At 42.1% G+C, this 23,578-nt stretch overlaps 1 protein-coding gene across 14 annotated transcripts in view; it reads right to left on the bottom strand.

Annotated features, from left to right (window-relative positions):
- RBFOX2 (RNA binding fox-1 homolog 2) overlaps positions 1-23,578 on the bottom strand; it is a 170,971-nt gene that overhangs the window by 19,530 nt on the left and 127,863 nt on the right. For 12 of the 14 annotated variants that reach the window (XR_010362439.1, XR_010362440.1, XM_064420354.1 and 9 more), the window contains 6 exons: positions 17,766-17,819; positions 8,526-8,618; positions 5,732-5,792; positions 3,303-3,356; positions 3,081-3,173; positions 1,829-1,961 (listed from right to left, as the gene is read on the bottom strand). Coding sequence is in view for 12 of the 14 variants with exons in the window: in XM_064420354.1 (XP_064276424.1) it covers positions 1,829-1,961; positions 3,081-3,173; positions 3,303-3,356; positions 5,732-5,792; positions 8,526-8,618; positions 17,766-17,819 (488 nt within the window). In the remaining 2 variants the exon portion in view is untranslated. The remainder of the gene's footprint in view (positions 1-1,828; positions 1,962-3,080; positions 3,174-3,302; positions 3,357-5,731; positions 5,793-8,525; positions 8,619-17,765; positions 17,820-23,578) is intronic. The other 2 variants (XM_064420355.1, XM_064420359.1) reach the window with 1 other exon arrangement.

Raw genomic sequence — 23,578 nt, 5'->3', positions numbered from 1 at the left:
GACAAAAACCACCAGTAGTAGTTAATTACATCCCAGTGCTTGGGACTAGGGACAGCTCTGGGCCTCTGTGAGTCTGCCTTGCTTACTGGTGCCCTGTAAATGGTTACTAGGTAGTATGCTGCCCATGAAGACATGGGATCAGTCAGCAGGGTCAGAAAAATTCAGTGTAATACCAGTAAACACAGATATGAGACAGTATTTGGAAGGGCTAATCACTGAAGCCTGGCCCATATTTCAAATGAAAATAAACGTTTTACATGGGAGTCAGGCTGGATTTACATCAAAGACAAGGCCTTCCCAGTGCCCCACTCATGACAGCCTCTGGCTAGGAATGCTCTAGCTGTTACTACCAGGGATGAAAAGCACATTCCCCCTCCCTGGTGCAAATATTTCATATTCTGCTAGATGGTAGCACTTAGCTCAGCTTTGCTGCTTTGTTTCACTGTGGAGCACTCCCCAGTAAAATTGGACTGGGCCATTTTTAGAGCAATAGACAGACATGTTACAGGCCAGAGGCTATGGTTAGAGGATAGAGAATGTAAACTAGGAGTGGTGGCAAAAAAGTGGATTTGAAAACCCAGAAGAAACACTCTGTTCAGAACATTTAGACAAGAGGTTTCATTTAAAGTCTTCTGGTGAACTAAATACAAACATTGCCAAAACTGCCAAAGAGCAAAGCTAGACAGATACATGAGCACTGCAGCTTGCTTCCTGGAGCTCCACTTCAAATATGAGACTAGACTCTAAAAGGGTCACAGTAGCTCTCTTCACTTAATCTGCCACACAAGGTATTGTTAGCTTATCCAGCATAGATCAGGCCAGCTCCTTGCACTGATTTGTATGGATTCCACTTTCCTTCTTAATAAAAGATTTATGATTTTTTTTCTTCCCTTTTGGCCTAGTGTAAAGGAAAAGAAGGATCAGTCCACATCTCTGTGTTGGAGGATTCGATTCTACTCCTGTTCTTTCTGAGAACATTGCCTGGAAAATATGGCAAGTAGAACTCGAGACAATATGATTAAAGCATCCTCAAAATCAGAAATAAAAAAAACCCAAACAAACAAAAAAAAAGACGGTTTGGAAGGGATTTGCTGATTTAGCTCTCATTCCACCACATTTAAACAAACCAACAAAAACCCAAAACAAAACTCACATACAGACCTATCCCCCCTACTTTTAAACAGCAGAATACTCCTTTGTAACAGCATTTTTTGCACTGCATTACTAGTGAAAATCTGAGGGCAAAGAATGCTAAGGCCACACTTTGCCATTGCTTCATTGCATTATGTTCTCTCTACATCCCAAATGCTCCCAGCTTTAAATTAATGGACTTGATTAATCTTTGTTTTAAACCTTTTTAAACTGTCTCCAACAAAGAAAGCAAATCCATTGTGGGTAACTGGCTCTTCTGTGTCCTACTGCCAGATGGTGAGGCATGAAGGTAATGGATAATATTTCTCATTCCCGAATATGGAAACACAAATGGAGTACAAAGAGCAGAACCTTTTCAGGAATTTTAGATTTTCTCTTTGTGTCCTTCTCAGCAGCACTATAACATATTGGGTCAATGGATGACAAGTACCATATGCAGACAAATTGAGAAATTATGAGAAGGAACCCATCAGCACTTTAAGCTGTAGCAAGTACTGAAAATTGTTTCAGTCAAGAACACAGAAAAATTTAGATTTGCCCCCAGTGGATGCCATCATGTGCAGAATGCTCTGGCACTAGCAAGATCTTGACTCTCACCATCCAGACAATTTTAGGGTTTTTTGTTAACTGATTAGCTATTTGTGCAGAGCACTCTGCTCTTGTGACCAGTGCTTACCCTGGGTAGGCAGGGATGGCCGTGGGAGGTACTGCCCGCACTGCCCCGTACACTGTCCTTCCTCGGCCCCTCAGATGGGCGCCCCGGAACGCCGCGGCTGTGGTGGCTGCAGTTGGATAGGGGAAGCCTGGAACTGTGAAGATAGACAAGGTGGAAGGTGAAAAGGATACAAGCTCTGCCCCAGAGAACAACCATCTGCTTCAAACAAAGTGACACGACAGCTCCACAGCGGTGGGACATTTGCCATCAATCCTGCAGAAGGACATGCTTATAACCCAGCAAGCATCCCATACATACTTCCTGCTACACCATGGCCTTTGGGGGGAGAAGGGTTGCAGAGAGGTTTGGCATGCAAGAGGTTAATGTTTTGGCATGCCTTACCCACCCCAAACAGGGCTCAAATCCCCCCACCTTTCGATACTGCCATGCAGTCTGGTTAGAGTCTGAGAAGCATGGGGAGTTACTATCAATACAGCACGCAGTTCTTCCAAAACTGCAGAGGCTCTTTAAAATAATTGGTCAAGAGGCCCTTAAAGTCAACCAACTTACATCAGTCTCTTCCCTCCTTTCCCCTCCCACTCTTTGCCACCCAATCCTCTGTATGTTCATTTTAAAGCCTGAAAGACAAGATAGCCCATATAACAGCAGCAGCAATTTCCCATAAAATGCCAGTTTACTGAGAGCCCACCTTCATTTAACAAGTGTGACCAATAACTGGCACCACATATAGCAATGCCTCTATTATTATGCTTTCAACTGAAGTAAACTGGCTCATGATGAAACTTTGTAAAACCTCAGAGGCATCTGCAAACACATCATAAACAGATACTGAGAGGGAACGAGCCCCAGGGCACAAAACCCAACCCAGCATGCATCCAGGTGCATGCCACTAGGGGCCCTGCAGACCCGTGGTTCAGCAGCTTGTATAATATGTACTTTAGGGATTTGTCAGTTTGGTTTCTTCCATTTCAATACAGGGAGGGGAGCAAGGGAATGGCCTATTCCTCACACACACCCTCCCCTTGTTCTGCAGCCTCCTTGTGGTTCAGAAGGACCCATCCAGCAGTACAGCAAGATACTGCAGATGAACAAGTTACAGCAACTGTACACTATACTTTGGTTCAAGGTAAACTCATTCCCAGCGTGACCCATCCTTTCAAGTATATATTATACAGACTGGAGAGAAGAAGGGTAACAGGTCATCATTAACTCAAGCACAGTAACAATACAGGGGCCATAAGGGGCTACTTACTGATTAAAGGAATGTAAGTGTTAATACCCCCCCTTCCTGACAGGGGCACTGCGGCGTCATTGCCCAGCGAGACATCTGCTTGAAAGCTGGACGCTAATTTAATTTTAAAAAGAATAAAAACAAAAACAAAACCGTAAAATGGTTATAAAGAAACAGATTAAGAACATAAAAAACACCACTGCAGTTAAATGGCAGAAGTGGAAGTGTCTACTTAAGCTCTACCTGCATATAACTCAGGGCCGTACACCGCTCCAACCACAGGACTCAACTTCCAACCTGAAACAACAAAGACTGCAGTGAATGCCAAAATCTACACCAAGAGAAGGAACGGGCAGCGTGGGTAGGGGGAATGGTCTCTTGCATGCGCCCCAGCTCCACATGCACAGCTCTTTCCAATTTCTGCTTCGCCTCAATCCCCCTTGGTGTAGATGGAGGCCAACTGCCCTTTCCTAATGTCGAGCTCTAGGTCCAGGTCACTGTATCAGAGGGAACAGCAAAACATCAGCTGATCCACAGCAGGCAGAGGCACTGCTGTGGGAATGCCAACTACCTTATATGCATATTTGCCATGAGCATGTGCAACCTGGCATTCCCTGCAGGAGCCCTGCTGCCAGCTCCTTCCTACTTTCACTGGGAACACTGCAGATACAAGCCCTCTCTAAAGCCACCGGCCCAGACTGTCATCTCAGGTAAGTCAAATTGTAGCCTTGAATTCTCAAAACACCCTTCTGTCTTGTCTGCTAGAGATCTGCTAAAAAGCAACAGTGTTTGAATTTCCTCATTAACTGCATTACACAACTATAGTTCATAAAACCAAATAATTCTATTCATCTCACACTTTCCCCTCACTGTTATTTTAGTATTTCTCTCCTTTATGCTTCTTTTCAGGTGAAAGCCTTCACAGAGAAATTATTTCATTATAATCTGGATAACTGGCAAGAACTGCAAATCATCAAGATAAAACCTACAAGAGAATAGGGCTTAAAGAAGTATGGGTATAAGTTAGTACATATTTCCAGTCACATCTAGAAACCTGTCTTTCCCCCCTCCAGCACTCTAATGGGGGAGAAAAGAGATATAAAGCTAACAATGTGATCTGGGTTGGCTTCCACAAAGCATTCCTTTCAGGAAAGATCTCAGCTTTCAGCTAGCAATCACAGAGGCATTTTTATTTAAATAAATCTATACGCTTCCTCTGTCAGGTAGCCCTGGTGCACTTGCTGAACTTTTAACACCTCTAACCACTCTAGAAGCCATATGAACAACTCTGTGAACTGCAGCCCACCAACACCACCCCCTCACCTGCTGGCAGAGTATCAATGACAGATGCAGTGCAGGCTCCCTCTGCAAATACAGGCACACTGCTGCTACACTGGTCACCTTGATAGCAAAATACTCCAGTGGTGGCAACAACAGGACTCTTAACTCTTAAATTTAATAACAGTTGTACAACCGTACTTGCTAGTACTCCTTAAGCCTCGTCTAACACTAAATTTTTTTTGCATAGCTTTAAAGCTGGCTTTAAACTGCTGCCTGCAAAAGCAAAATATTCTTGTACGTTATCGCTTTCACAAACAAGCCAAGTTTCGTTACCAGTCACACACATGACATTTTCTGCCCTTGTTTTCAGGACAATGTACCATGGATGCCTTGCCTTTTGCTACAAAATCTCCTAGTTCCTTCCAGGTTCTGCGAGACCCAGAATCCCAAGCCTTTTGTTTGGCCCTGTTTCCTCAGCTCAGTTCCCAAGGTAAGATTTACTTGCAAGGGACCACGCAGTAAGTCGGCAGCAGAGCAACATAAAAAAATTATCTTCTCAGTTTGGAGTCTTACTTTGTAATCAAAACAGATTGTCACACCAGCTACTGCCTGTATGCAGCTTCCTGCCTTGATGAAACTGTTTGGGAACATTTTCACACCGAAAAGAACTTTGCTGCCTGGTTCAGGACAAAGACTCAGATTCAAAATCTTTATCAAAGCAACTTTCAGTTCTGCTGGGAGAATGACTTTTTATGCCATATATGCCTATGGAGTAAAATTACTTCACAGAGAACCACCAAGATACCCCAACAAAACAGGATTCCTCACTACCCAAACAACTTGGTCTTTCTCTCTTTAGGTTCACTGGAAAATTCACTGAGCACAGGCAGTGTGAAACAAAAAGCAAGCAAACAAGCAGCACAAAGGCTCTGTGTTGCTGGTTGCTTGGGGACAGCTGTACTTTTACAGATAGAACATAAACTGAGCTATCTTAAGTTATTAAGCTAATTACTTAGATTAAGCATCTTAAGTTATGTTTCTGCATTCATATTTAGGTATTTACGAGATGGCAGTGAGTCACAGGAGCACTGCACATCCCACCACACAGAATCAGCTTGCAGTAGTAGGGCAGGCAACCACTGGTCCTTGGCACCTTCACCCATCTTGGGTACATGGGGCATGTCCCTACTTCTCTCTGTCCCCACTTCTCCATCTGGAAAATGGTATTCCTCCACAAACACTTTTGGGTTGTACTGAATGATATAATGATATAAGTTAGAGTTTGTGAGGTTTTATTGGTTCCTTTTGGTCCTGAGGAGAGGTCATGACTTTTCCCTTTTGTCTTTCTTCAAACGTTTCAGCTCATCACTAGTACAAACAGCCTCTCTTACCATTTGCATACGGTGTGACCATCTTCTTATTGGTCATCACTCTCGCAGTGGCATTGTTAACCTAAAAGTAAGAAAGGGGAGGGGGAGGAGAGGGAAGGAAGCACAGAACGTTAGGGAAAATGGTGAAAAACTCTCAGATACCACACACACACACATACACACTATACTTCTCTGAGCAAAAAAAAAAATTAAACAGCTAATTTTACATTAATGCAATCTTTAAATTACTTTTAACAGTTGCCATTTAATTATAAAAGTTACAGCTAAACATGGCATTTTAAAATTATGCATTAAACAAAAGGCCAACAAGAGTAAAGTGCAGATTCTCCATCACCCTGCCATCCCTAGACACGGGATTATTTACAGCTCAGTGATCAAAAGGGCAAAACCCTAGGTGCTTTGTCCAGGTCTCTTAGAGAGGCAGGAATAATTTCTGCAGCTTAGGCAGGGGAACTGAACCAGCTGATGTACAAGATGACTTCTTTCTCAAGCTCACTGCTGGAATTGTGGCCCAGCAGGTTACTGGCAGGACATTTGGGTAGAAAAGGGTAGCCTGGAGTCCCTCAGCATTAGATTTGAACTCCCAAGGCTTGAGGAAATCTCTGGAACATCACCAACTCCTCAGACGATCCATACTCACTGATTTACACCCACCATTTTCAGACCTTTTTCCAGATATTTTTTTTTCCTTGTCACAAATCTCATGGGACAAAAAGAATACATAGCAGTAGACCTGGATATTTTTTGGGTTTACTGTGCCCTCTACCCTCTTTACAGAGCTCTGCACAGTTCCAAGCAGCTTGCCTGCTCAAGCAAGTGGGGTATTACTGCAGAGATGGTGCTGATAAAGAAAAGATAGACTAGTTTGGAAGCCAAGTTACTGCAGCCCCGTGTCAGCCTCAAAGCTCTTGCAAGGAGGGTGAAGTCTTTATGGATCATCAATAATTTATCAAAACGCATGCCCAATGGGAATGGAGGCCAGAGTGAAGAAGAAAAAAAAAAAAAAACGGATACAGAAATAGAAGCTGCCTCAGGCCCTTGAGATGTATGGATGGTGGGCACACAGGGTGGGGAGTCCAGAGCTACATTTTACTCTTGTTTCAGACCCAAAACAATAGAAACATTACACATTTAAAAAAGAAAGAATGGGAAACAACAATGATGAGACTGAGAGCATGCAGTTAAACACACACAGATAAAAAAAAGAAAGAAAAAAAACACACCACAATTGATTCAGAGGGTGGGGAGGGGAGGAGTGAGGGGATAGGGTCTCACAGACAATCATTAGATGGAGCGAGTGCCTGAAATCAGCTGCTACAGCAAAGTGCAACACAAGCACTTAAAGGAAAAAATGCCAGAACCAATCAGAAACCACCAGTCAGCAAAGAGACCAACAGCTGCATTTAACTTAGTAAAGAAATAAACTGGGGAGGGGGCAGAAAGAAAAAGAGAGGAAAAACAGTAACAGCTACAAACAGGTCTCAGATAGAAAGAGCAGCAGAAAGAAGGGGCAGGAGAGAGAGAAGAGGATATGGGTGCATTAATAAAAACCAGCCAAACTGGAGTTCAGTAACTCTGAGTAAGATGTGCAAGGGGAAATCACCATGAAGTCAGTAATCAAACAGCTCAGACTGCTACAAAACAATATGTACATCCAAAGTCCAGGCGGCATTACTCAACAGCATTGAAAATAAAAGGGGGAGAAAGGGAAGGAGGTGGGTGGGGACAACAAGTCAAATCACATTTCGTAGTGTTAATGTGAGATGGCAGATGGATTTTTTCTTTCTTAATTTTTTTTTGTAATTTTAAGAAAAATTTAAAAAAAAAAAAAGAAAAAGCTTCTTCTCTAGCACTTTTGTTTCACTTACCGCCAACTCGTACCATCGCCAGCATTGTGTATAGTTACCATGGAAAGAGTGAGTCAAGTGAAGGGCCCTAAACGCTAAACCATCGGAAAGGGAAATAAAAAAAACAAAACAAAACAGAAAAAAAAAAAGGCAAAATATGCAGACATCTTACTCAAAAACGGCGGCTTTTTTGTTTCAATATTTGTACTTTTTGGTTTGTGTTTGTTTTTTTTTAAAGAAAGAAGGAGAGAGGGATGATGCCAGTTAGCCTTCAACACAGTGGAACACCAAACTGGTCAACACCAGTCATGCCCAACATATGGCCATGATGGCCAGCCAACATTAACCCTTCCCTCCCCAGCGGCGAGAGCTAGCAAACTTTTAGGATTAGCTTTCACCAAACCTGTTCTTGACCATGGGCAGATCAAGAAACCAGCAGTGTGTATAGCACAGCCCACTTGGGGCTGTCACCCCCAGTGTCCCCACCCCTCCCACAGGCATCATCTCACACTTGCATGGAGGAGAACTGGCCTCAGAGGAAAGAGAGGATACTGGCTGGCCCCCTGCTTTCTTTTTTGGACACAGTTAGAAGTTGGACAGTACTCTTTCAGTTAGTTTTGTTCAGGCCTGGTAACAGGAAATCGGAGCCTCGCAAACTGAAGCAAAGGAAAAATCAAGACAGCAGAAGGGCAAAAACTTGGAGTGGGTGGGAATAAAACTTAATAAAAGAAGAAAGAAAAGGAAAAAAATACCCAAAACAACAATAAAAATATTCTGTAAAGGGTGTAAACTTCTATACATTTCAGTGCTGGGAGGTGAAGGACACAGACACAAACACACACGCACACACAAGACTGGGATCCAAATGTGAAATAAGTGAGGCAAGACACAAAAAGAAATCAAAAGAATAAATATAAAGAAGAAATTGAATTACTGAAGACATGCACCTCGATTTTACGGCCCTCTACCACGGTGCCGTGTAATTTCTCCCTGGCCCTGTCTGCATCAGCACTATTCTCGAAAGTTACGAACCCGAATCCCTGCATGCAGCGGGAGAAGGGGGGAAAACATGCACATCGTTATATATTGAAATACTGATCTCTAGGTAAATAGAGAAAAAATATCACAGTATGAAATCGACATCAGCACAACTCAGCAATAACCTCCTAGAGTCACATTGTTCGTTCATGCATGTTTCATAAATGAAAGAAATTAAAATCAATAAAAAAGGAACTGTAATCATAATAAGAATAATAAGAGTAATTAAAAAAAAAGAAACATAAAAGCAATTGAGGCCAGACCAAAAAAGAAGTACGAAGTTACTCGAGACAATTTTTCATTTTGGTTTCGTTTGGTTTTTTGTTTAAAAACACTAAACCCTGCTCTGACATAGGCAAGCTGGGTAAGCCCAAGTAGGGCTTCTGTCTCCTCTTAATGAACACCAAATTTTGTAGGACCCCCGTCCACCCCAGACACAGTACAAGACATTGACACTGAGCAGTACTTTGTCCTCTTGAGAAACTGCTATGAGAGTGAGCAGCAATCTGAGTTCATGCCTGGGACCAGGAATTCTGCAAAGCTTTGGGCAAATCAAACACTGAACCTTGCTTTTCTCACCTGTAGAATGGAGACAGTAATAATTACCTACCTTAGAACACTTGAAAGGAAGGGCTGTTTGTAAAGCATCCCTTGTAAGCTCTTCAGGGCACAGCTCATGCCTACTCCTAAGCCTGTAACTTCCCCAATGATACATGGGGCCCTGAAAGTAAGTAAGGCTTCTAGGTGGCACCATAAAATAAGCATATTTAATGAATATCACATACTGTAGGTTCCAGAATATTCTTATCTCTGAGTACTGTGGTGGACTTGACTGTAAATCTAAACACCTAAATGCTGATTCATTGGTCAAGGCAGGTTTTGTATGACACTGCTGACCCTCTACTACCTCTCCCTGCTACCCATCTTACTCTGCTGTGTTCTGAGATGGCAACCTCTGTGCTGTGGAGAGCAACAGATCTCTGCCTAGTTAGAATATAAAATTTCCAGAAAAAACGACATGCCTTGCTTGGAGCAACCACAAAGGCTCAAGGACTGCCAAAACATTGCTTTAGTTACACAAATTCAGGTTTACCACACCCATAAGGGACAAGCAACACATGGCTGTCCTACACATGCTCATGCTGCTGCCAGCTCATGCAGTGGTATAGCAGGGCAGGGTAAGAGACCATGCTTCCTTCCACAGAGCTGAGTGCACTGACATTAAGAGAGAGCCAACATGACAAAATGAATTAGGATTTTAACTAGGAGCAAATGGCATCTTAATACAGACAACTGTGATGAGATACTCTTCATGCCATTAGAGAGAGTGGACCCAAACAAAAACCATTGTTGCATTCTGCTTTCAGGACATTTTAACAACAGCAATAACTGGCTCCTGTGGCTTGGTATAAAGCAAATACTGCTTTAATGTACAGAGAGTCATCTCCACTGGCTCCAGTACCCTCAGGAGCAGAACAACAAAGCCTGTATTTGATGCAATGGAAACTCCCTCGCAGTGTTAACTGAAGAGTGAGGTGATGAGAGTGATCTAGAGCTATGCTTGTCAGGGAAGGGGCATGCTAGCCAGGCAACCTCCTTCATGCACCTTGGGATCAGCATGTATTTGCACTGGACAGCCCAAAAAATAGACAGCATCTTGATTTCTAAGCATTGTTAGCAATAAGACACATGCAAGCCGTTATTCTTCAAGTGCTTTTTAAAGGTCTTTACAATACTAATCATGAACAGCCCAAGCTGTTTAAGTGACAAGCTGGCCTTTATCATCCACAGCTAGGTTCCCAGCACAAAACTGCCACAAATTTGTTAAATTCAGGGTGGTGGTTGTTGTTTTTTTGAGGGGGAAGGTTTTTTTCCTCCCCCCTGAACAGCAATAATAAAGGATCTTAGCCAGTACTGCAATGCTGAGATCAACAAAAGTGCTCCTTTGGGCTCCAACCCAATAATCTAAAGCTTCAAATAATTTAATTTTTCCAGCTATAAATAAAGAGCTATATAAACAACAAACTGATACCTCTTTCAGAACAGCATAGAAGTTCCCTGTTTAAATGAATTAAAAATCAGAGCTACAAGACATAGGGGCTAATAAAACAGCCCAACTGCATATAACTCTCAAATATGTTGCAGAGAACTTGGGGGGGTGTGCAGGAGGTGTAATAGCACAGCTCATTATGAAGGAATTGGGTACTGTGCCTGCTTTAAAGAGCCCCTACAGAGAAAGGTAAGCCTGAGAAAGAGCAACACCTTTCCCTCTGGTTCTGTATAATGCGGAAAAAACATCCTTTAAAGGTTGGGGGAGGAGGGGAGGTAAAGATTGCAAGAGGAATCTCTATTTCCCTCTTCTCTTTTTGCATTAAAATTTCTGTTTGTTCTAGACAAGCCTGTGGAGAACAAATGAAATTTATGTCTTCAGTGACAATATGAACTGAAAGCTGGAGTGCAGATGGAAAGTAATTCTTTAGACATTAATCTGTGCAGGCTAGAACCATACTAAGACTATTTTAATTCACATCTGTTTGCAATTAGTAGAGTCTGTATGGGATTTTTTAAAACTACATAATTATTAAATATCTTTAAACCGAGTAGGGATTTTCAGTATTTTTATTAAGTTAACTCAAGGTAGCATACGATCCACATGCAGACTATATGAATACAATTAACAATGTGAATTAAACCAGAATTAATCTGATTCAGGACAACATAACTAATTAATCATATTTTATTGAAAGATCAGCCCTTAGCTTGTGCAACTCTTTATTGAGCACCATTTAATGTCAATGCTGAATTAATACTTTACATAGTTGACTATGGCAGTTAGTATTTGTGTCCTCTTGGTTTGTCATATTAATGCATCTCTTAGACGTTCAAATTTTCCTCAGGAAAAACAGGTGAGCCACACTTGACATTTTTGTTATTTCTAAGTTTAAAAACTAGCAATTAGATATATGCATATACACACACATTTTTGAAGTGGGAGAGAAAAAAGAACATACATATATTTTTTATTCCTTCTCACAGATGACCTGTAAAGAATAGGGATTAATTTGTACCTAAATACATATGCAACAAACAGTTTTCAGTTTTCCCTCAGAAAGGTTGTCTTGACCTTGAAAGAAAAAAAAAAAAGAAACAAAGCAAGCAAAAAAAAAAAAAAGATGGGGCAGGTATCCAATATTTACCAGCTTAGCTCTATAGCAGGTACTAGATTGCTCCATAGTAACAGGTATGGAGCCAGAGGAAGGGAAGATCCTAGATGAAAACAATACTTGGGTTTTCTAAAATTTAGATTATACACATTGTTTGAGTTTAATAATGTTGTTATGATAACAAGGCTACAATTTTCAACAATTCCTCCCCACCAGCAACTGCCACAAACTTCTCCCATGCAGAAAATAAGTTTAACCCAGCAAACACTAAATTCCAATAAACATTTTTAGGAGTAGTGAGAAATTTGCAGTACCAGACTAACCCCTTTTTACCCAAAGGTTTATTGAAAGGGCCTGAAGAGACCGAGTAACTGTCACCCTTTTAGTCTGGCCTCAGATTCTGCAATAAATAACAAGCAACATGATGAGCAGTGAAAAAAATAATAAATGTATATATATATAGTATTTGAACGTTTCCATCTCTGAAGAATGAGAAAGAAAATTTACCATGTAACCGTAAAGGGAGAAATCAAAACCAGACGGTTCTCCTGGGTGTGGCCAGAACACAGAAATTAAACAAAAAACAACAACAAAAATAAAATAAAGTAAAATAAAAAAGAAATAAAACCAAAGAAAACTAAACAGAGCCCCTTGAAATCCATGCATTGTTAACCCTTCGTTTGTCATGGAGTTTAGACCAGTCACCTCAGCAGCAGCAGCGTCTTTGCCTTGTACCACTGGAGCACGCAGCCAGCAACCAGCCTTGCTGTTATCTGCTGCTGTGCTTGTTTCTAACCAAGTTTTTTTCTTTTTTTCCCCCTTTATTTCGATATGAAACTTTTAGAAGCCTGAAAAAATTGCCAAAGAGGCAGCAGTTTAGGCTGCCTGTTTCCAAGGCATTTGGAAAGAGTAGGAGGGTTTCAGCTATAATCCACCTGAGATGAGCAGGACTGAATGCACCGACAGCAACCCAGCACAAAATCCAGAAACAAATCATTGAAGTCACACACACAGATGCACCCTTCATGATGGTAAAAACATCTGTGTAAACCAAGCTGCCACCATTTCCTCAGCTCTTCCAGCTCTACCCAGCCCCCATGCCACACTTTGCATTAAGGCACAAACACGTGTAGAACCTGTCCGCGTACCTGTGCAATCTGGTGAATCAGATGCAGAAATTAACCTGACTAAAAAAAAAAATGTAAGTGTATCTTCAAAAAAAACCTGCAGGGCTATTTTTAAGCTCTATCATTTCCACAATCCAGCTTGAGCTGCTCCACTGCCAATCCCTGCTGCAAAACAGCAGAGGGGGCAGAGGCCAGCAGCAAGGGCCAGGAGCCCAGCCGGCAGCGCTGGGCAGAGAGAGCCTGGGGTTTCCAAGCAGCTCCAGCCAGCTCAGGACAGGGACTTCACAGCCCCAGTCATCCCCAGGTGTGTGTTGCTCCTCCTCCCTTCAACTGATCCTGGATCTCACTGCATGGTTGGTGAGTTCAACAGGCTGAACTGACTGAAGACAAGCTCATTTCTCTCCCTGCTGCATTAGTGTCTTGCTAATTTAGCACCCAGATCCCAACATAGTGAAATAAGCACTGCTGGAAAAGCACTCCCACAGAAGCAGTAGATCAGCTTATACTATGAAACCATAAACTTCAGCCTGAAATTCAAGTTTAAATACATCAGTTCTGTGTGTGGACTAACTGATCTCTTTAGTTCAGTATTGCAGACTCCAAGGCATGAAACCACTGAACTAGGATAAAGGGACACTGGTCATGTCTCCTTCATGCCACTGGCATCCTAAAGAGATTTGGTGACCTGAGAATGTGATGCTGGTCATCAGTACTTAACTTGTTTTTAAACCTCATTGTATTAATTACATTTTTTGTACTTCTGGTTCAACTGATGAAATCTGAACAGAAATTGTAAGATGAATTAAAATGAAAACAAGACTTCTAATTCATTTTATGTAATAAGGGGCTTTCCAGAGTGGAAACTACGTCCAGAACAAAAGTGCCTCAATTCAAAGCACCTAATCCATTTAAAGTAGAAATAAATGCACATGCAAACTTATAATCTTTAAGGCACCATTATCAAAACCTAGTCACATTCTTATCTTAAACTACAGTTAACTGCAAACTTAAAAATGCACACAGCTTTCACAGAAGTTTTTAGTTAGCATAGGTTTACTTACATAAATCCAAACACCAACAGATGCAATTTCTCTCATAACTACACTACTACAACTAATTTTTAAAATAAATATGAAGCCTTTCTAGGCACTGTAGTCCTACATAAGAACTTGGAGATTTGAGAGGAAATCAGTGAGGGACATAAAACTTACAGTACCCTGAAACCATGAGCTCCTCTGCTCTAATATGAACTCTTACCATTTAAAAAGCTACAAACAACCCCAAAAACCACCAAAACCCACTCCCTATTCAGCCACGATTTTGCTGTGTGGTCATGTACTCCTGATCTCTGAATGTCATTGAGGGCACATCTTGGAATGCCACACGGTACACAGCTGGTGGGCAAAGAGCTTGGATTCCCTTCCCCTGCAGTTTTACAAATGCCACAGGGTACTCATTACAGAGGCAGACTGCATTAATTCTGCAAATATGTCCACTTGCTCGATTCACCACAATAGTGGCAAAATAGGCTTCTAGAGGATGCATCTCCACTAACAAAAGGAGCAGGAATCCTCTCGACTTCCTCTGGAGGTGTTTTATTCACGGTTCAGTGAAGTGCATGGTAAACTGCAACCATGGGCAGAATGCTATTTAAAGGCACTTATACCAGTCAGAGCTAGAAATGTAATGGTAAACAGGATAAATGAAACAGCTAGTTTCCTGGAAGCAAGCGAAAAAAGCCAAATACATCAAGGGAAGACTGACATCATTCTATTAAACAAGAAGAAAACAAAATGTAATTCAAGGAATGTTTAAAGTTTTTATCTTGTTTCTCACACAGAGTGAAGCAGTAGCAGTGTGAGGTCTACCAGGGCCCATATACTCCTACTAAACAGACTGAATCTGGGAAGAAAGCGAGTTACAAAACAAGAATTCACATTGCTTTGAGAGAAGAATCAGCAAAACTCATTAACTGCCTCCTACGCTGCTGTGATAGAGAAAGTCAACAAATACCATTTCTGAAATAACCTGAGGTGAGAAGTGGCTGTAATGGATACACCCAGCTCTCTCTTTGGTCACCAAACTCTGTAAGGACACAGAGACCCTGAAGATGCAGCCAGTTTGACAGATCTTCCCCAGGCTGTCGAAGAAAACTGCCTGGTCATCTCAGGTGGATTCAAAATGAAGAATGCTACCTGAACGCTTCCTCCAGCCCCTCCTACTGACCAGCACTGGAGCTATCCCAGTAGAGTTCTCCCGCCACAGCTCGGCAGGGACAAAGCGCTGCTCAACCCCATCGCACACTGGGTGGGGGCCAACCCAGGGCAGTTTGTGATTTACCACTGTACCTTTAAAATATTTACAAAACATATACACAAAACACTACAACCCTTAGGAACCCAGGGAAGGGAAGGGAGCATTGAGAACACAGCACAAGGCAGGCAGCAGGAGCATCTGCTTTCGGATTCCCAAGAGAGAGGAGAAGAAGAGAGAGAGGTTTCATATCATTAGATTAGAATGGAAACCACAGGGCAGGAAAATGCATTCAGATTTTTTTCCTAAGGTGTAGAAAGAACCCAAGAGTGAGTGAGTGGCCTCCAGAAAGATCCATTTCCTTTGCTTCACCATCAGATCACCAAACTGTTGTTTTTCCATTATTATGTGAATACCAGGTGGTTCGTGCAGCTACACCCCACTCAAACACTGGGGCCTCCCATTTTCATGCTAAGCAGGAAGAATCTTGCATTCTTTTTAAAACAGGAATTATTTTGGGTGAGAAGGATGCAGATACCATGAAATAACTCTGTGGCTGTTTTCTCATTCGGTTCAGATTCTGAACATCCCTCAATACAGGCTACCAGTTTTGTAACTGCTTTTTGCTGCAAGACGACAAAAAGCAGTGGAAAACTGCATGGTGAATGAAGACTAGAAGAACATTTCTCTTTTCTTTTTTTTTTTTCCCCAAATATTTATTAATGGTTCAGGGTAACATTCATCAAGGAACTCTTCAGCAATAATTTTTGTTTTAACTGAAAACCAGAAGCCTTGTGCTTTAGCAACAGCACAAGAAGGTACTTTTCATAGTCATAAATCAAGTCTTCACAGAAAAGCCTTCAATGTCAATGTTGCCTAGAAGGGAAAGGGCAGCCGTGGGCGTTTAATACACAGGGCTGTATGGATGGGAGAGAGAGAGAGTGAAGTTCATGTGTGAAGAGGAAAACACTGCTCTGGAAAGCACAGGCAGTGGGTTATGAAGAACATTTTGCCAGGCCAGTTATTTTTGTTCTTTCTTTTGCAATTATATCTGAACAAGTAGGGATTTGATAGAGGCCAGAGGCTATTCTCAAAACCAAACAATAATGACTAAAATCAAGAGTAATTCACAGGTAGCTTTGGCCTATAAATATCAAAAGAACAGCAGGGAGCAGAATAAATATTTACGAAGTCAGCACAGTTATTTTTTTTGGTAAAGCATATAGATTTTTAACCATGCAGGGAAGTAAAACTCTCACTAAACTATATAGACATTTACTTGTTCAGACTGTCTTGTTAAAAAAACAAAACTAGAGAAAACCATGGTATTAAGTAGAAACAGGATGAGGAGAACGGACTAAAACTCATGTCTTTTGTATACAGATCAATGGCTTTCTGGTTTCCAGATAATACAGGACTGAAGAATTTCAGAACACATCTTGGGCAACATGGGTGGAAATTTGAAGAAGGCTCTAAACATGAACATACCCCTGAATATATGTTGAAGCAAAGAGGCCACCATAAAAACTGTGGACCTCAAATCCAAGCAAAAGGCATAGACTCTAAACCAAAACTGCTTAGCTGAATTGCAACTTCAAAACCTTTTGTGTGCATGCACACATGTGCACACACGTGTGTGTGAGGAGGAGGGAAATTTTGTTTTAATTGAAAATGGGAATCTTAGCATTGATTAAGTCAAGCAGAGTATAGACATGCACTGTGCAAGCTTCCCCCATAGAGCTTTGGCAATGCACCTCGCTCCTGACCTGCACAACTCCCTGCTATTCCAGTGCTGAACCTCCTGGGCAGAGAGAGAATCACAGCAATTTGTCATTGTGGTGATACTGGTTACGTGATGAGAACCAATTGCCAATTAGGAGAGAGATCACTGAATCTCTCTGCAGCTGACCTGAGCAACATTTGAAATCTCATCTCCAGAGATATAAATTGCCATTAACCCTCAACAAAACTTGCCTCTTAATATATCTGTAAGAAGAAAATTGGAGTGTGAATGCAAATTCTGTGGGGGAGGTCCACATGGGGCAGGACAAGTGGAATGAGGATGCTTATATTAAAGCACCAAATATCTCAAACATGAAAGGTCAGCATCTCAGAAGTGCCAAGTAAGTCTGCAAACCAGAATATAAAAAATCCTTTCACATATGAGATATGACAGTTTTTCACGGAAGTATTTTAATGCAATGAAAATCGCAGGGATAGGGGTGAGTTTAGCTTTTGTTCTTACAGTCTCCCATCATACAAAGCTGTTTTACCTTATCCTGCCTTCCTCACAGGGCAGCCATTGCCAATGCAATGGGAATGGGTTGGTATGAAGGCTCAGCTGACTAAGTCCCTGTTTGTTCAAAAGGCTGGGGAACCTGATCCCACAGACAGGAGCGTCTCTGAGCATTTGTACACACTGCCCAGAAATGACCATGCTCAGAGTCTCAAGTCAGAGGGAACAGGAGACAGTCCCCAAAATAGCTTTTCCCTTCCCCCATCACTCTAGTTCCTGCTGATCTCTACAGAATATATTCTCTAGGCAATGAACTGCCTTCAACTCTGCAATCAAAACAAGAGAAGCGGGTACAGAAACAGGACTTACCTTCGAGCCACGCTCATTAAAGATTATCTCTACATCAAGGATTTTGCCGAATTGCTGCAGAGAGACAAGGGAAAAGAAATAAAAAAACATTTATTTTTGGCTATACATTTTTCCTACCTTTTGCAGGGGCTGGTTTAGTGCAAGAAGGTAGGTGAGACTATTTACATTTTCTAGCATGCTGGCAAAGGCATAAAATTCCAGTGACATGACCCAATTTTCCTGGGTTAAGACATGCAGATCATCTTGGTCACAAACTCCAGCTTTTCTCACAAAAGTCTAAAGGAAGAAAAACCATCTCCAGAAGAGTTTTAGGGATTTGAGGAAGCTCATCTTTTCCCCATTAATCTAAACAATTCTTCTTTCCCTCATTCTACTATTTGATCTAAGACATGGTTCTATGATTTCATCTCAGATATCCAACAACATTTCTCACATATAATTCAACATTTCAGCTTCCTCCTGAAGTGGCTATCACAAAGAGAAACTTAAAAGTGATGTTTCTCTGGAAGGAATAGTAACATAAGACTCCCAGCCGCAGGGAATTCAAACACTAAAGCTTCTTTCCTTCTCTTTATTTTCCAAAACTTCGAGCCTTCAAAAGAATTTATGGCAGATTCAGAAACCATGAAAATGGAAAATTCCCAACAGTTTGTTTTTCAGAAAAAGATCATCCAGCTTCAATCTGTGACATATAGCAGGTAGCCAACAACCTATGCAAGCTTATCACATGCAATAGAATTCTGACCTCAGCCTGGAGACCCTAAGGAGAGCTCTGCACTCAAAGGGTTCCAAAGAGCTCCCTATTCAGCACAGAAGGAGACCTACCACCCTCTGTGGAACCATGTATGGATTACATCTTTCACTTTGCTAGGAACTTACTAATAATATTTTATTGAAGCAGCCAGACTCAAAACAGTAGCCTAGAAGTAAAAGTATCGCCACTTCAAAAGAGGCTCACAGTGCTCTGTCCTCCAGAAGTGTCAATGCTCTATTTCCAAACTGGATGCCTGCTCTCTAGAAAGACAGGTCTAGATGTAATTTTTAAAAGTGTGTATATGGAGTAGTCTTCAATTTTAGAGACACACACATATAGTACTCAGACAAATGCTACATCAGCTTTTCCTATCCCGTTATTTAGGAAAGCTTTCCTCAACATAGTTTTGATTTAAGTCTGAGAGCAAATGAAGGAAGGATCAACAAGAAAATAAAAGAATGGTTTCACAGTTAAAAAAGATGATGAACACAGGGTCCAGGCACTGGGACACTCTCCCCTTTGCCCAGCACTCTTAAAATATTTTTGCCTTTTTTTTTTTTTAATTTAACAGTTGCATTCACAGTCAAATGGGTATAATACTGATTCCGTGGGTGACCCTCTCAAAAGGCTTGTGGCCAAGTTTGAAAACCTGGAACATTTACAGCAAAGAGCCATGATGGCTGAGGAGAAGCTCTGAATATGTTAAGCAACAAAAAGTTGCTGAGTCCCTTGAACAAGCATTCCACAACTGTCTGCAAGCAAGCAAAACACTTAAAACAATTTTAGCTATAGTTTCTGTCTGCTTGCCTTCTCCATTCTTAAAAAGGAGATCTTCGTTCACAGATGTTGTTTTTACTGTTCTATTGTTTAAGGACAATACTTGATCCTCTATTCATCCCAAGAACAATTGAATTCACAACATTCTACGTTACACAAGTTTGAATAATGCTAATGTAAACATGCATCTTCCTTGAAAACTGAACATCTCAACAACTTAGGCTTGATCCATGCTGGTTCCTCCTTTGACCGTTTCTCTGCCAATCACAGCTAAAATACGTTTTCTATTTCTATCCCACGCTTGGTGTGGGCTTGTCAATAAAGGAGATTAACTGTTGATTGCTTTTTGTTGTCTTTGTTGCATACAGCTTTAGTACTGCCATGAAAGGAATCAGTCATGATTGTCATGATTGCTTTCTTGGTAGACTATCTCAGCATCCTTACATGACTGGGGCTAAACCAATTCAGCAGCTTGTGGCTGCTGAAGGGCTGTCCCTGCTCCTTTGTTTTTCCTTGTCTGGTCTCACCAGCCTTCCAGAGCTGGCCTCAGTTTTCATTCTCACCTGCAGATAAACTAATACAGCTCAGCAGTGCTGTGAAAACCTAGCCCAAGAAAAGGAAAACATACAAAAATTCTGACAATTTACTGAGCAGAAGTGGCTTGAAGGGTCAGTGAGCATTATGGCTTGAAGAAGCAAAAGGGAGCAGAAAGCAGCACACCCTGCCCAAGAGCAGGATCTGTCCCCTGCCAGATCAGCTCAGCTGCCCAGCCCTGCCACACACACTGAAACAGCCCCACTCTCGATAAGTGCAAATAACCAAAATTGTTCTCAGAATCTTAAAAGCCACCAAAAATCACCATTTTCTACCTCATTAGAATCATTTTGAAAGAGAACAAACTGTGCGGCTTCTGGTGCACAATTACGCCGTGCCATCCTCCCCTTTCTGCACGCCCGGCTGGGCCTGGATCCTCGGGCCCTGCTGCCAGCCCCGCTGGGCTGAGCTCCCTGGGCAGGGCTTCCACTCCAGCGGGAACCCTGTCCTGTGCGTTTAACTTCTCGTGGCTGACACAACGCCGGCGGTGACACTGAACGCGAGAGGTCTGACCCAGCTGTACAAGAGGTGGCAGGGCCCTCCCTGCCTAGAGATGACGGAGGTACATCGTTTCCTAGATGACAGAATTAAGAGCCTGTGGTCGCAGCAAACGCAGGCTTGACATCTCCTGCAATGGGCTACATCCACCCATGCAAACTGCCCCAGTCTCTTTTCTCCCTGGGAGTTGTGGGTGTTTGAAGAGGCAAGAGGGAAGGACCTCCTTGGGAAAGAAGAGCAGAGACAATGGGGGCTGACTGCTGAATGGAGGTTTGCTGGGGAGGGGTTTCCTGCTCCACAAAATTCCCTAAAGAAAGCAGGGCTGTGAGGCAGAAGGATGTGTGCTGGGCTCTTCAAGGCTCTGCTGCAGCCATTGCCACAGCTCCTAACACGAGCTCTCTTATCCCCACTGCTGCAATGGTTACAGCAGGTCCCAGCACTGGAAGGCACTTTTTTTTGGTAGCATGCCAGAAGTTTCCTGAAGAATGAAAGCAGGGAAAAAAAGAACTAGTTCATTTTAACAGTTTATAACTCCTTCAAAGCTGAATCTAATTTAGTGGAACATAAAAAGGCACTTTGTTCCCCGATGGTGCTTCGCCTACCAAATGTCAACAGTCTATTGCAAACAATCGAAGTTTTAAGAGCTCCTTAGTGAAAGGTCACAATTTTTGTATGGGAAATGCTAGGCCATCTAAATACAAGGGTCAACACCAAGTGTCCTCATAATAATTTTTTTAAATTATGTATATGCAGGCACGTTTGTATTTTTCAAAAGACATAGGGACTGGCCAAATAAAACAAGTCCCATGCTTAAGTCATCCATGAAGACTAACTCTCTGATCTCTAACCTTGAAGACATGAATCACTGAGCTCACAGACTTGACTGGCTCACTCAATGATTACCAAGAACTTCTACTTAGAACTCTGCACAGCCTCTGGAGAAGGTATTGCAGGACTCCCTGTCTCCAGTGTTGCCCACCATGATTTAGAAAGCTTACTATGTGACCAAGAGGCCAGCATTCCTTACATCAGGTCGTGCAAGACACCACCTCCATGAGCTGCTCACACACACACACCATGTGATGGGAAGATACACACATACATGCTATTCCAGTCATGCCACGGCAAACGAGCTACAGAATCTTGTTTTATCCTACTGGTCTCTTCCCTGGAATGAACTTGACTAGCTTTCAGTTATTTTTCATATAGCAGGTAAATGAGAATCAGACCCTCTACAATGGTAGCAGGGAGTGTTGGAAGTAACAGCTTTTAAGAGGCATAAAGATACAGACAGGAGTTATGACCAGAAACTAATCTTCTTGCTTGAATACAATCTATCTTATCATAGATGCAAAGGCATTGTGCAAGGAAAGAGATGCATGCTGTGTGTTTCTTTTCATACAGATGTCATGAAGGCAACAGATTTTTCCAGCTGAGGCCACAGCTACATTAAACATAATAAATTTGAGAGATCTGGCACCAGACAGCTTTTGTCTTCCAAGGCACTGACAATTTGGTAGGGCCCCTCCTATATGCTCTGTTCCAGCTGGCCCTGACTCCTGTGCCTGTCTAGAGCTTTTAAAATCAGCTCCAAAATGTGCCAGACAAATAAGTTAATCCTAAAGATGCAAACAACAGGGACTACAAGGCAAATTCTCTAGAAATGATGGAACAACAAAAGATAATGTGAGACATCATGTGACAACCTTATCCCTACAAGAGAACTCTGTATGTCCAAGCAGTTTCCCCAGCCCTACAAAATTCACTAAGACATGAATCCAATGAGCTAACTAAACTTCAAAGGTGTCAAACAGTCCATTCTTAAAGATGGTCAACATTCAAAATAGCCAAGAAACCAACATCCTGTGCAGGAAACCAGGAGATACATGAGCAAGAGCATTTTCTAAGCAGGATAGATCCATGCTACAGAGAGAGTCCTTTCCCTAGGTCCCAGTTCCATGGGATATACCTTCAGCTGAGCACAACTGGCTCCATCACAGGGTGTATTAGTCAGTGCTTAGTTATGGCAGCATGGGGTCTGCCAGAAGTAGACTGTCAGCACACCAACTTCCTCACCCAAAGCTGAGTCACATCCCTTGAAGCAATGGGGCCAACCATTTCAGCTGAGCTACACCACTGTGCTTTCCTGACAGATGGAAGATGGAAGCATCAAGGATTTATAAACCAAAGCACTACCACAGCTTACCAAGTGAATAGATAATGAACAAACACCAAGCAGCCCTTAGCAGGGTTGAGCTGCTGCCCAACAAAATACACATTTTCTGAGAAATCACACTTTAACAGGAAGCCACACAAAGAGTGCAGATTTCTAACAGGATTTACAGACCACAGCCATCAGAGGAAAAAAAAAAAAGCCAACAACAAAACAAAACATGATGATGAACACAGTTTCTCAGTCATTTGTTGCTCTCTAAATCCCAAACAAAAGATTTTCACATGAAACAGTGAGATGGAGATGACCACTACTGCAGGACACCACCCAAAGAGAGATCTTATCACCAGTCTAGCTTCCAGGTCTACACTTCTGGCTCCTTGTTCCTGCTTTGTGCAATTCCCCAGAGGTGTGACTGCAGTGTAACCTGGTACTGATGCTGCAAGAAAAGGGACTTGGACCCATGCCCACAAAAGCAGCATACATTCCAAAATCGATTTGAGAGTACTTAGCATGTAGACTGAATCCATATGAAACTGGGTCAATAAAAGAGAGCTCCATGTAATTTTACCCAGGCCTTTTATCCAGTTGAATCCAGGTAGAGCACAGCACTGTTTACTGAATGACATTCAGCAAAGTCTTGCTGCAGACACTCCTAGTAACTCATAAGAAAATCTAAAAAATCTTAGATAAATGTATGATCCAGTCATCGCTGCCTTCCAGCAGAGGGTCAGTACAGAAGTTGATGGCAGAGAGCTTTCTCAGAGCAAGGCAGACAGTACAAGAGCTATTGGCAGCTGCAGGGGCACAAGCACCCCTACACACCACAGCCATGCAGAAAAATCACAATGTTCAAGCAGCACTGAGCACACAAGTCCTTTTTGAAAGGTGGTTTCAGAAAACACCCAGGTGAAGAACATCAATATAATCAGCAGCACCTCTTGTAACTCTTACCAACACCAGCAAGAACAAAGCCCCGCCCTGTGACAGGGGCTCATTGTCATCACAGAGAGAGAT

This window comes from Passer domesticus, chromosome 5, assembly GCF_036417665.1.
Source record: "Passer domesticus isolate bPasDom1 chromosome 5, bPasDom1.hap1, whole genome shotgun sequence".
In the NCBI taxonomy this organism is placed as follows: domain Eukaryota; kingdom Metazoa; phylum Chordata; class Aves; order Passeriformes; family Passeridae; genus Passer; species Passer domesticus.
Note: the sequence above shows the minus strand (reverse complement) of the source record. Positions and strands in the feature narration are given on the sequence as shown.